This window comes from Mycteria americana, chromosome 6 (genome assembly GCF_035582795.1).
Source record: "Mycteria americana isolate JAX WOST 10 ecotype Jacksonville Zoo and Gardens chromosome 6, USCA_MyAme_1.0, whole genome shotgun sequence".
NCBI lineage: Eukaryota > Metazoa > Chordata > Aves > Ciconiiformes > Ciconiidae > Mycteria > Mycteria americana.
The window spans coordinates 10,346,320-10,359,191 of record NC_134370.1 but is presented as its reverse complement, the minus strand read 5'-3'; the positions used below and the strand labels follow the sequence as shown (position 1 = coordinate 10,359,191).

The 12,872-nt window shown below is 52.1% G+C and overlaps 1 protein-coding gene across 2 annotated transcripts; it reads left to right on the top strand.

Moving 5' to 3' along the window:
- The first annotated feature begins 481 nt into the window (after positions 1–481).
- Positions 482–11,518, top strand: ADRB1 (adrenoceptor beta 1). 2 transcript variants are annotated; one of them, XR_012776128.1, is made up of 3 exons: positions 482–1,845; positions 4,690–10,749; positions 11,176–11,517. XR_012776128.1 is itself a non-coding variant. In XM_075504519.1 (2 exons), the coding sequence occupies exons 1-2, from the start codon at positions 571–573 to the stop codon at positions 4,732–4,734; spliced, it is 1,320 nt and encodes a 439-aa protein (XP_075360634.1). In that variant the 5' UTR covers positions 482–570; the 3' UTR covers positions 4,735–11,518. The 2 variants fall into 2 exon arrangements, 1 of the variants encoding a protein (XP_075360634.1); XM_075504519.1 differs by having other exon boundaries at positions 4,690–11,518.
- The last annotated feature ends 1,354 nt before the right edge of the window (positions 11,519–12,872 follow it).

Genomic DNA, 12,872 nt, shown 5'->3' with positions numbered 1-12,872 from the left:
TCCCTGCTGCTGCCAGCCCGCTCCCACCAAGCAGCGGAGGGGGCACCGAGCACCGGCAGCAACGGCACGGGGGCGGGTGGTGCAGTGCCGTGGTGCACCCTGCGGGCAGGAGCCCTCCCTGCCCACATGCCCTGCCTGCCACAGCACAGACCCCCCCCCCCCGGGCCACCCACCCTGCAGTGGCAGGGTGGGTGGCCCGGGGGAGGGGGGTCTGTGCGCAGGGGCTGTGGGGCAGGGTGCAGGCAGGGTGCAGGCAGGCTGCGGCCAGCGCAGAGACAGGGGTGCAGGCAGGGGTACCGGCGGGGCAGCGGCAGCAGCACCGGCAGCGGACACAGGCAGGGCAGGCAGCGCGCGGGCAGGGCGGGGCGCGGCGGCTCCGCCCCCGCGCTGCCGATTGGCGGCGGGCGGTGACGCGGGGCGGGGCGGGGCGGGCCGGCGGCGCGGCGGGGCGCGGGGCCATGCGGCAGCCCGGGGCGGCGGCGGCGGCAGCGGCGGCAGCGGCGGCGGCGGCAGCGGCGGCGGCGCCGCCTTCCTGCCCGCGGCGCGGCGGCCGGAGCGCCCCGCACAGCCATGGGCGATGGGTGGCTGCCGCCCGACTGCGGCCCCCACAACCGCTCCGTGGCCGGCGGCGGGGTGACGGCGGCGCCGCCCGGGAGCAGGCAGCTGCCCGCCGAGCTGCTGTCGCAGCAGTGGGCGGTGGGCATGAGCCTGCTGATGGCCCTGGTGGTGCTGCTCATCGTGGCCGGTAACGTGCTGGTGATCGCGGCCATCGGGCGGACGCAGCGGCTGCAGACCCTCACCAACCTCTTCATCACCTCGCTGGCCTGCGCCGACCTGGTGATGGGGCTGCTGGTGGTGCCCTTCGGGGCCACGCTGGTGGTGCGGGGCACCTGGCTCTGGGGATCCTTCCTCTGCGAGTGCTGGACCTCCCTGGACGTGCTCTGCGTGACGGCCAGCATCGAGACCTTGTGCGTCATCGCCATCGACCGCTACCTGGCCATCACCTCGCCTTTCCGCTACCAGAGCCTCATGACCAAGGGTCGGGCCAAGGGCATCATCTGCACCGTCTGGGCCATCTCCGCCCTGGTCTCCTTCTTGCCCATCATGATGCATTGGTGGCGGGACGAGGACCCCCAGGCGCTGGAGTGCTACCAGGACCCGGGCTGCTGCGACTTTGTCACCAACAGGGCTTACGCCATCGCCTCGTCCATCATTTCTTTCTACATCCCCCTCCTCATCATGATCTTCGTGTACCTCCGGGTGTACAGAGAGGCCAAGGAGCAGATCAGGAAGATCGATAGGTGCGAGGGCCGCTTCTACGGCAGCCACGAGCAGCCGCAGCCACCCCCTCACCCTCACCACCAGCCCATCCTCGGCAATGGCCGAGCCAGCAAGCGGAAGACTTCCCGCATCATGGCCATGAAGGAGCAGAAAGCCCTCAAGACTTTGGGCATCATCATGGGGGTGTTCACCCTCTGCTGGCTCCCTTTCTTCCTGGTCAACATCGTCAACGTCTTCAACAGGGACCTGGTGCCAGACTGGCTCTTCGTTTTCTTCAACTGGCTGGGCTACGCCAACTCCGCTTTCAACCCCATCATCTACTGCCGCAGCCCTGACTTCCGCAGGGCCTTCAAGAGGCTGCTCTGCTGCCCCCGGAAAGCCAACCGGCGGCTGCATGCCCGCGGCGGGGAGCTGGCCCAGCTGCCCGGGGGCTTCGTCAGCACCGTGGGCTCCCCCGAGCGCAGCCTGGCAGCGACCTGGTCCGACTGCAACGGGGGAACGCGGGGCGGCAGCGAGTCCAGCCTGGAGGAGAGAAATAGCAAAACGTCCGATTCGGAGTCCAAGGTATAGGGGGCGTGGGGGGCTGTGTCACAGCCGGGGCAGGGGGAGAGGCAGGCAGGGAGATGCCCAGGAGCGGAGACATCCCCGGCAGCTGCCCCGTGGTAAGGCCGATGCCACGCAAAGCCGATCCCTGTCTTCGCGGGGAGAGAGCGGGTGTTTACTTAGGAACAGAAGCAGGTGAACTGGTGTACGACATACCTCATCCAAAACTACAGCAAACAGGAAACCCACTGACCAGAGAACAAAGAAAATAAACAGCCTGCCCCAAAGACAGCCAGCTTGTATTTAGGAGAAGCGCTTTCGGAAGGGGCTGCGGCAGTGCCCTTTGCTGGGGTGAGTTGGCCCGGGACCGGGCTGGTGGTTGAACCTGAGCGTGGAGGTGCTGGCGTTTGGCCGCCGAGTTGGGCTGCAGCCGGGTCCCAGCCGTCCCCCACCTCGCCCGTGGCTGCCGGGCACCCCGGCTTTCGTTCCCTCACGCCCAGCACCCGGCAGTTTTTGGGGAGGCGCGGGGTCCGTGCTGCAGGTGCTCCAGGCAGAGAGCACGGACCCACGGGCAAGATGAGTTTTAAGCTCGGGGTGGCTGTGCTCCCCTCTCCCGCAGAGTAGCGATGGAGAGAAAAATGAGTAATGAGGAGCACAGGTATATTTTGAAAGGGGGGAAAAAAAAAAAACACAATCCAACCCACACTTTTGTGCTTTTTCCCTCCGCATCAGCCAGCAGTGAGTTGCTGTGCTTATCTCCTTCGGCCAGACAATAGCAGTCAGGCTGAGAAACTTCTACCTCAAACTGTGCATATTGTACAGGGGAATAAACGGACCGTGTTTATATTAAACAGCATATTTACATACCACTAATAGTATTTTATGAAAGGGGGGGTGGCGAGGAGCCTTCTGCAGCTTGTTCATTGTAATTACAGATGAACGGGGGGGGGGGGAGAAATCCTGGCAACAACAAAAATTTACTGCACATTTTTTCTAAAAATGGCGACAAAGCCATTTTTTGCACAGTGTTAAGAGTTGTAAAGTTATCTGAAGATGTTGCTTGCACACACGTACACACATGCAAATTAAAAATGAAACAGAGGGTTGAATAACACCGACCCTGAACCTGATTTCTGGTTTGGTCTGATCTGTAATAGTTTTATTGAGAGAGTGACTTTTTTTATATTATTTTATGAAGGTACTGTAAATATATCCATATTATAAATTAAAATATCTTAAGAGACTTTATTATTTTTATTTTTATTTCCAAGTGCCCACGTGAATCTGCTGTTATTTTAGCACTTGTGTGTCATTTCCATTTTCCTCTCTGTCTGTGTTTTATAACATATTTATACTCTGGTGCAATTTACTACTGTGTAAGTAATTGGTCTATGTGCAATAAATACCATTGCAGCACAAGCAAGCGAGTCTCTATAGGTTTTGAAACAATACCTACCTATAATGGGAAGAACAGCATTTGTTTTTCTCCAAAGATGGCTCAGATTACCAATACAACTCTATCTAATGGCTTTTCCTGACACAAAAAATGTGTTTGAAACCCAATAAGGTTGTGTTCCTGTTGCACCGAGGTCTGCTGACTTCCCTTAAAATTAATGGCTAAAGACAAGGTGTTTCCAGTCTGATAATGAATACACTCATTTTCTGTAACTATTCCTTTCTGGAATAGAAAGTGGGAGTCAGGAAACCAGAATATTTAAGATTACAGAGGATGCTTAATTTGAAAGCTAAAAATGGTCTCGAGTAGAAAGAAATCTCCTTATGCGGTACATGCCACCCCACAAGTAAGTCCACCGCGTGCCGACAGTGGGCCTGATCCTGCCCCAGCGAGGTGGGCAGTGTGCTCGGCAGGACCAGGTCCAGGTGCTGAGCGTGGCGATCGGGGGAGACCCCTGCCCGAAAAGCAGCCGGAGGAGGCTTGTGCCCTGTAAGGGGAGATAGCAGCTGGGGAGCTGGTCAGAGGAATCCAGACTTTTGGTTCCTCTTGCTGTAAAAAAGGAGTTAACCTCTGAGGGAATGGCTGGAACGTTACTGGAGCAGGATCGGACTCTGGGACAGACTTAAACACTGCGGAAATCAGGGGAAACCTCTTCTGTTGTCACTGGGTGAAATAAAACCACCGAGTTTGTAGACCATAAAGCTAACGGTCATGTGCAGCGTGGCTTACTTTGCAGCAGTCTGCTGCCAATAGTCACGTATTCCTCAGGGGCCAGATTATAACTGCATGGTATATTGTGGACTGATCCAAGTAAGGACGTTCTGTGAACAGACAGGTTGCAGATTTGGGCCCTTGGTCCAAAAGATTGTCATCCTGTATTGCTTTATGAAGGTACACTGTATCCTTGTGGTTTCATAAAGTTTTTCATTACTGCAATGAATACATGGCAGATAGAGCAACAAAAAAGCAGTGCAGAATAAAAGTGAAGCCATTTTTAGCTTTATTAAACTCAGAAGTATAGTCAAATTAGAAATCAGCTCCCAGGAAAAGCACTTCCCAAAGCGAGTTCTTTACGGTGGTGGCCAATGGTTTGTTTTGGAAACCATTTGTTCATTATTTGTTTTAAAAATTAAGGTATTTGTCCTTTGCAATTGCTAATCATGTATTTTCAGGGAAAAAAAGTTACGCTTTTTATGCAAGGACAAAATAAAGGGACCAGGGAAATAAATAATACTTTTCCATTGATGTTACTGGGGTTCGATGTGAGCTGCAGTTAATGGTGTCTCCCTTGATAATAGTGAAATGGTCTCCTTAAAATGCCGGGGTGACGTCAGATCAGGTGCTAAGTGAAGTAGGCTCTGCCACTGAATGATTTTTTTTTTTTAACCTGGTTTTGTCTGTGATTCCAGCAAAGGCAACAGGACCAAAAGGGTGCACGGGACGGCGACGTCTGACACCGGCGACTGTGGCGAGGTGTTGGCTGCGCATGTCGGGGTCGGGACGGGACGGGGGGGCAGCACTGCCGTCCTCCTCCTGCGCGCTGGGGATCGCAGCGAGCAAGGGCAGGACCGAGGCCCTGCCTGCTAGGTAGGGCAGGGCAGGATCTGGCCCCAGCACCTGGCTGGGAGCTGAAGTGGCTGTTGAGCCCTTGTCCTCGGCAGGGTGCTGGATCCTGGAGAAGAGCGGTGCCTGCCTACTGCGTGGGCATTGTGCAGGTGGGACAGTCTGGTGAACATGGGTCTTTGTCTCGTAAATCGGTTCGCATACTTAATTTTAACCATCTGAACACTCGTGTCCTTAGACTTTAAAAAGTGATGAAAGTTTTGGCTCAACAGGCTCCTTAGGTGGGAAATTTATGGCCAGAACTTGCTCGGCTGCTCCTGCTGAATAGCTGCGCTGGGTCATGCTTCCCCTGGACAAGTGTAATGCCATGGAGAAGGTGAAAGGTACGATGAGTTTTGCCCGCTGGCCTCAGTAGGGCCAGCTGTGTGAGCAAAGTGGTCAGGATTTGTCTGCTGTTGAGTTTTGGCCAGTCAAGGACCTGCTGGAAGAGTCTGGCGGCTGGCACACTGACTCCCTTTGTAGACAGCTAAGATAATCCACCTGGCAGCATGGATGGCAGATGCCGGTCCGTCTTGCACGGTGTAAGAAAAGACGGTGGCACAGTAATGGTGCGGACAGAGCAGGACATATGGCACACACATGTGCGAGGAAGGGGAGGCTGCTGGTGAGCAGTCTGCCGTGGATCACGCTTAGAACAGGCTGTTCTCCGCGGAGAAGAAGGATACTCTGAAAAGTGTTACGGGGCAGCTGAAATACTCCGGAGGCAATGAGTCAAACACTCACGATGAATATTTTTTTTCTGACGAAAACCAGACATGGATTAGCAATTGGAGCTGCAAGTCAGAAAGTACAGGTGGTAGGCATGCGGCTGCACACGTACGTGGGCAGGAAAGTAACAGCAAAGAGCCGCAGGCCTGCAGGAAAGGGAGACACAGGTAAAACAGAAATCCACTCAGAAAATTATTTGGCAAGGGTGCCTGAGACTTCCACATGCAAGACGGCCGATTCTCAAAGGCGCCAGCCGCACTCTAAGCAGTGTTTGCACTGCACTTCTGAAAAGCAGGCTGCATCTCTCCGTGTGCTTAGATGGGAATATATTGGGTGGAAAGCCTGGCTTCAGTTTTCCATGTGTTCAGGGAAGTTAAGGACGTTCCAGACACACAGCGGGCTATCGAAGTGCCTGCAGAAGTACGGGAGCACCGGTGAGAGCTGCACAAAAGCACTCCTGAAAATTCACTGCACTTTGAGGCTGCGACCCTCGGCATCAACTGACTGTAGCTCCAAGCAGTAACTGATGAGCAAATGAAACTATGTGCAAAAAATGTGGCTTAAAATTGTGATCTGAACTATGCCCACGGCACACGCAGCGTTTGACAGCATCAGCTGTGTGTTTGTGATACAGCATGCACCATTCCTTCTGCAAATGCTGCTTTCCCTTTTGGGTATGCACGTGTTTTCAAGTGTAAGGACAACTTCTTTATCAGCTTTTTTTTCCCTAAACCCTATCTGCAGTCAATGTTTTATTAATAACTTTTAAGTGCCTATTTTGCAAACCTTCCTTGTGCTGCACACTTTCCTAATTTATTGTAATTTCCCGTCCGGTGGAGTGCACTTATTTCCTTTATGTAATATATCAGCTGCGGGGCTGGAAATTGTGCAGCTATGAACTGAAAGAGCAGACTTTCTTGAGGCCAAGTGCGGTCAGGCATCATTGCCCCTGGGAGCAGAATTTGACCTGATAATCTAATCTTATACGAGAGAGTATCTCCAGAAAAGTATTGTTACCTGCAGTAAATGACCTCTGCTAATGAAGCTGGAGCAATTAGTCCTGTGCAAAGCTGGCAAGAAAATGTTAACTGCTAAACAACAGTTAATGTTGGATAGCTCAAATGATGAGTGTTTTGTTTGCTGGTGTGTGTTAGCTGATGTGTTGGGAAATAATTATCTTTTGACTAGCAGCCAGCTTTGTACTAATCAGAAAGGAGGAGTCATGTTCTGTTTGAAGGATTATACCTAAAAATAGTTCTGTTACCGCCACATCAACGAGCAAAATAAAGCAAATTCACGGAGACGTACACACCTTCTTAACATTCACTTTTCGTCCTAAAAACTCATTGTTCAGCTGGAACTTTCTGTTTGATCGTGTCAAAAGCACTAATATGATCTCCTGCAATAGCACTAAGCACACTCCCCCCGAGGAGCATTACCCTATGCACCACTGACTCGCTTTCAGAGCCTGCCAAATTCCTGAACGCCCCAGGAGGAAGTAAGGAGTCTTTCTCTTTGTATAAACAATCGCATATAATGTACGATCAACAATATTTGTGATAATCGTCTCACAGAAGAAATTGATATGCTTTTTATTTGAGATGTTTGTATGCCTGCCCATCCGCAAGGAGCAGCCGTGGTAACAGCAGGTGATTTATTTGTGTAATTCAGTAACTTCAGGCTGTCAAACTGCGCTCGAAAAAGGGACCGAGATGGAAAAAGGATAAAAAAGGTGATGCTGGCAAGCAAACCAGGGTTGTCATTGCAAACAGCAAAAACTGGGGCATCTTTTGCCATACTACAGGTATTGCCTTTTGCTGGGAAAGTCTAACCGGTTTGGATAGAGATGCACCAGGCAGATGCTCTACAGAAACGCAGGTTAAGAAGTGTGAGAGGTAAAGCACTTTCCGTGCCAGCAAGGGACTGGCGGCTGAAACATGCCCCAAACATCCCTAAAAGTTTTTCTTACTCTTTTGGGATAACAGCAGCAGACTAAAGCACACCTGAGCAGCTTCTCAGCTGACATAAAGCTGCACAGCTCCCTGGCCATCCGTAGCTCCCGGGAAATGCGCATCCCTCCTGGCATCTCCCCTTCCCCTCCAAGGGGCTCTGGCTTACACCGAGTTTTGCAGGACCTGGAGCCTTCCCCCAGCCCGGAGCCCTCATCCTCTCACTTGGTGCCCCAACAGGAGGTGCCCCGTGGCACCCCGGGGGTGGCACCGCTGTGGGGCGGGTGCATGGGTGCTGCTGGGTGCTGCTGGGTGCTGCAGGGTGTGCCCGCGCTGCCTCGGCTGTGCCAGGCGTGCTGGTGCAAGCTGCCGGCCGTGCCGCTCCCCTGAGTCATCGCTCCATCCTGCAAACACCAGCGACAGAATCAGGCCCGCCAAGCTGGAAATGAAAGAGTGTTTGGGTTTGTTGTGTAAACTGGCGATCAGCTTCCTGGTTCACAAAAACTGGCAGCTTGGTACGCATGTTTGCTCTGCAAACTGTCATTTTGTCTTCCTGCCCGCTCCGCTCCCGGGTTTTTCGTGGCGGTGTTTGCTTGCTCGGCCTTAGCTCCCAGCAGCACCAGTTTTTCGGCTGTGCCCCGGCAGCATCCAGGCATGAACGGTACCAGATGCTGGGCAGTGTCCGGGTTTGGTCGTACCCATTCCGTCCAGGGTTGATGCTCGGAGTTATTAATACCAGCAGCACCAAGGTGCGAAAGCACCAAACAAATAAGAAATGAGTCCTGACCTCCAGGTCCACAACCTGGAGGAGAAAACAGAAGCTTACCCAGACTTTGCCATTGCCATGGTTAGCAGCGCATGTCAGACGTAATGGTGTGCCTTTCCTTTCTGATCCTGTGTAATGCACCGAATCCTGTTGTCCTTAACGAGATTAAATGAGGATTTGCTACTAGTTCAGTGCTCCAGCCATTAGCCGCTGTTGTGTGTCTCTAGGCAGTGATGTACCTTTGCATGCCTGGCCCAGCGTCTCTCTCAAAGCCATGATACTGAGACTTCTTCCTACCAAAATTACTTTGATAATTGGTCTTAAGCTCATTGGCAGAATGCTTTGAAAGGCAGATTTAAGTGTATACATCAGAGGGAATCAGAGCCATTAAAGAGCTCAAAATCTCAGCAGCTGCTGGGTGTATAAATATTTCAGCTACCAACAAGTCATTTTGCAGGGCCGGGCGAGTGCTGCAGCCCCCTCAGAGGCTGTCAGCTGCCCTTCCTCAAAGTGGGACCACAGAATACCCTGCCACTGTAAGGAAAAGGTGCAGGGACAACACAACAGCTCATGACAAAAGATTTGCCAGGTGGTAAAATTAAACAGTGGTTTGTGGCCAAAATTTAAAGAGCGCTTGTTAAGAAGAAGGAATTGAGACAAGCCCCGACAGGATTTCCTAGCGGGAAAGGGAGAACAACGTTCAGGGTTAAAGTTTCCACATACAGATGACGAGCCCCTCGTTGACTGGTCCAGCGAGAGCTACAGATGCCGCTGGCACCCTGTGCAAGCCACGGTGATGGACAAGTGCCATCCACCCTGGCCACCCGCACGGACAGCTCACGGTGCCCGCAGCCGCCCTCCCTCTGCTCCCATTTGGGTGTATAATGTGCCCCCCTCTCACCCGCCCAAGCATCAGAGGGGACCCCAGAGGTGTCCTGTGACACAAAGGTGTGTGCCAGCCCGCGTCCCCCCTTGAGGCTTGCCGACCCACCATTGTGCTGCGGAGGGAGGAACGTTTCCTCTTGGACTGGAGCAGGTAAACTGGGAGACGTCCCACAAAGCTCCCATTGTTTAACAGCTCGCCCGCTCACGGAGCCCGCCTTCGGCGAGGGATGTTTTGTTTGTCTGCTCTTCCCCTAAATACTCGCTTGGGAGCTGTCAAATAAAATCTCAATTAGCTCGCTTACGACATGAAGCACGGTGTGGGATGCGTTCCCTGGCAGGCGGCTACCCTCGCTGCCGTACGGCAGCAGAGGCCAGGGGGAGGCAGGAGGGGCGATGGGAGGACCGGTTGCTCGCACCCCTCCTCCTGGCTGAAGCATCGCTGGTACCCTGGCAGGTTCCCATCACCAGACTAGGACAGCCACAACAGCAGTGTGCCCAGGCTGCGCCCAAAATCCTGGATCTGACACAGGAGCATCCAATCTCCTCACGAATCAGCTCGCATCAAATACTCAGGCTTTTTGGAGCTTTTATGTAATATTCGGTGCAAGGCAGCTGCTGCTGCAGTATTTGCCAGTAACAGGTATTGTATCGCTGCTCTAAACCACCTCGAGAGCATCCACGGGAGAGGTGTTGTTCCTGTTTCGCTGCCGGGTGGTTCCTAGCTAGCTGGCAATGGGGTGAACGCGTGTCTGCAGTTCTCAGCATCAGCCCATCCAAGCCAGAGCTGGTGCTCATGCTCTCCCCTCCATTGCATGTCCCGCTGCCCGGACTGGCTCTGCTGCCTGCGCAGCTGCGTGAGCAACGGGCTCCTCTGGCAGAAAACCAGCCCTTTCAGAAAAGGTTTTTTTCAGCTGATCCATGCAGGTTGCACGAACATGGGTAATTGCACGAGGGGCATGGGAATGTGCAGAGCAATGGGGCTGAGATCATGTTTTGGTAGCAGCCCTGATTTGGATCCGTTGCTGTGATCACAAACCTCATGTCCAGCGGTGATACTGCAGAAGCTCAGACCCAGACCAGCAACCTCTAGCCTGTCATTTTGCCTGACCTGTGCTGGAAAAGCAGGACTCGCCACCTAAACCTTCCCTCCCTTCAGGGGCTGCTCTGACTATTATATTCAGAAGCTTAATGACTAGGCTATTAAACTTCTCATTGCATGTGAAAAGTGAAAAAAAAATTAGTTTTGTACAAATATTCCTGCGATAGAAGAAAAACATCATTTAAGTCTGATTATCCGCTGTGTAACTATACCACAGTGAAGAGCATGGGACAGACTCCTCAACTTTTGGCAAAGATCTGGACCAGAGGAGCTGAAAGAGCAACTCTGGTACTGGGTGACAGCACTACGCTGTCCCCAACTGCAAGAAGGTGACATGGCAACGAGCCACGGGCAGTAGAAAAATAATTCCCCGGGAAGAGCAGCTCTGTTTGCACAATGTCTTCGTGTGGATCCCAACGCTGATGGGCACCATTGAGCTGTAAGTGACTTGTGAGTAATCCCCATCGTGTGTGTCTTCTGGTGGATGATGTTTAACTGCTTTTATTCCTGTGCACTTCGCTCGTGTGGGAGCAAGGAATGCGGTGATAAAAAGGCTGGAATAATTTCAGTGCTGGATAGCTTCCATTAATACATTTCTCATTATATAATGCTGCCATCACAGTACAAAATCTGCCTTTTAGGAAGGTGGAACATTTCTACATAGCCATAATTAAGAAAGTTGTGTTGTAGAGCAGGCTGGGCTTTTTAATTGCACCGGATGCGCTTGGGTTTTTGCATGGTATGGATTTCTTTGCCTTTACGTTACGAGGCACCTCATAAATTAAACGGTTGATGTTGTCAAATGCATGCCATTAGCACTTTGAGCAGATAATCCGTTCGGTGGCCTCAGCGGAGTCTATCGCAGGGCCTGTCTCCAGATAACGGCCTGGAAGAAGAACAATGGTGCTCCGAGCTCCCAGGGACCTCCGCTCTCCGGGTCTGCGCTTCAGAAGAGAAAAATTATCATTATCTGCATGGCTCAAACTCCCTTTGAAATGCGGTTATTTTTTACTCATACATTCCAAGTATTTTTTAACGTGATATCAGAGAGAAACTTGAAACCCCCTTTGAGAAGAGAAAGATTTCCTGCAGCCCTACTACTAAAGAAAATGGATAGATCAAGTAGTAAAGTTCAATGACTTACTTAGCATTAAATAAGAAAGAGAATAATGAATTGAATTTTGTGTGCCTGTTTTTCCTCTGCGGGGAACAGTCAGGCTAATGGATTTTCATTGCCTTCTGCTTCTGTTCATCAGTCTAGGTGAGTTCAAAACACTGCTGCCTTTTTGCGCTCTCCTTTCCCCGCTCACTTGTCACAACTTCAAGCATTTGGAGCCTAGCAAACACATCGGTTTGCTACCATCAACGCCATCCTGACCAGTGAGGAAAACACGCGAGGTTAACCCCCTACGTCCAACGATGACTTGTGGCCCACTGCGTGGACATCTGTATTTTATGCTAGGTAGCTCAAGCAGGCAATTCCTTACTTAGGGTGGACGGTACTTTCCTACTATTATGAGCTCAGGCTTCAATGTTCTTCAAGAGAGACATTATTTCCCCACTGGGTTCACCAAAAACTGGTTGGGTCTCCAAACCCCTCCTTTGTTTACAGGCTTTGCCAAGCGTGCTGTAGGGCTTTTTATTGGGGAAGGAAGGGAGGTGGTGTAGGAGGAAACGATTACAAAGCTATTTAACGTAAACAACTTTCTCATGTAAACTCCAAACGCTGCTTGGCGAGGAAGAGGTTAAAGCTGGGGGACGATGGGGGGACTCATTAGGGCAAAGATATAAATAGCAAGTCGGGAAGCCTGAGGAGGGACACGGGAGAAGAGGAAGCGATGAGTTGACCCTAGATGGGGTGGACTCCCTTGGCTTGCTGAAAGCCCTCTGCTGCTCTGCCCTCGGGGTTTGGACCTGGGTCCTCCTTATGGCATCCCAAAGTGGGGGGATGCTCAGACAGAAACCCCGCATAACTGACCGGGAGTTGTATTTGTTCAAAGGTGAACCTGAAAGGTGTTCAAGTCACCTGAAGCCTTTCTGCAGAGCCAGAAACTGCTGCTGGTCCTGCCTGCCCCTTCCTGTCCCAAACCTTCACTAGGTCTGCCAGTGCCTGCCCAGAGCCAGGGAGCTGCTCTCTGCCCGCTCGGATGGTCGGAGCAGGATTTCCGCTTTCCTACCAGCCTTGGTGCCTCAGGCTTTCTCGTCTGTCTTATGTCCGAATGGGAAGCGCATAATGAGAAATTGTTTAAACAACTTATGGTACAAGGAAACTCGCTGGAGTAAACTACAATGTTATAATTTATTTCCAAGGAAATGATGCACTCTCCAAAAGCACTCTACTCAAGCACTGAAATTTAAAGTTGCAGGATAATTGCTGGCCCTCTTCGGTGCTGCCTGCAGCCCTCATCTAGGTTTGAGCGTGGTGCACGAGGAGGGCAGGAGTCTGCCAAGCTCGTCTGTGCTGCTGTCTGGTCTTGCCACCAGCAACCGTTCATCAGCAGGTTATTGCAGATCTTTGCACACAGTAAGATGCTCGACGTGGGTATAACTGTGCTGGTGAAG

Bases quoted from the DNA above. Each gene is read 5' to 3' on its own strand.
- ADRB1 (XM_075504519.1), top strand. From the start codon at position 571: ATGGGCGATGGGTGGCTGCCGCCCGACTGCGGCCCCCACAACCGCTCC. The intron at 1,846-4,689 runs GTATAGGGGGCG...CTGTGATTCCAG, and splicing joins CGTCCGATTCGGAGTCCAAG to CAAAGGCAACAGGACCAAAA.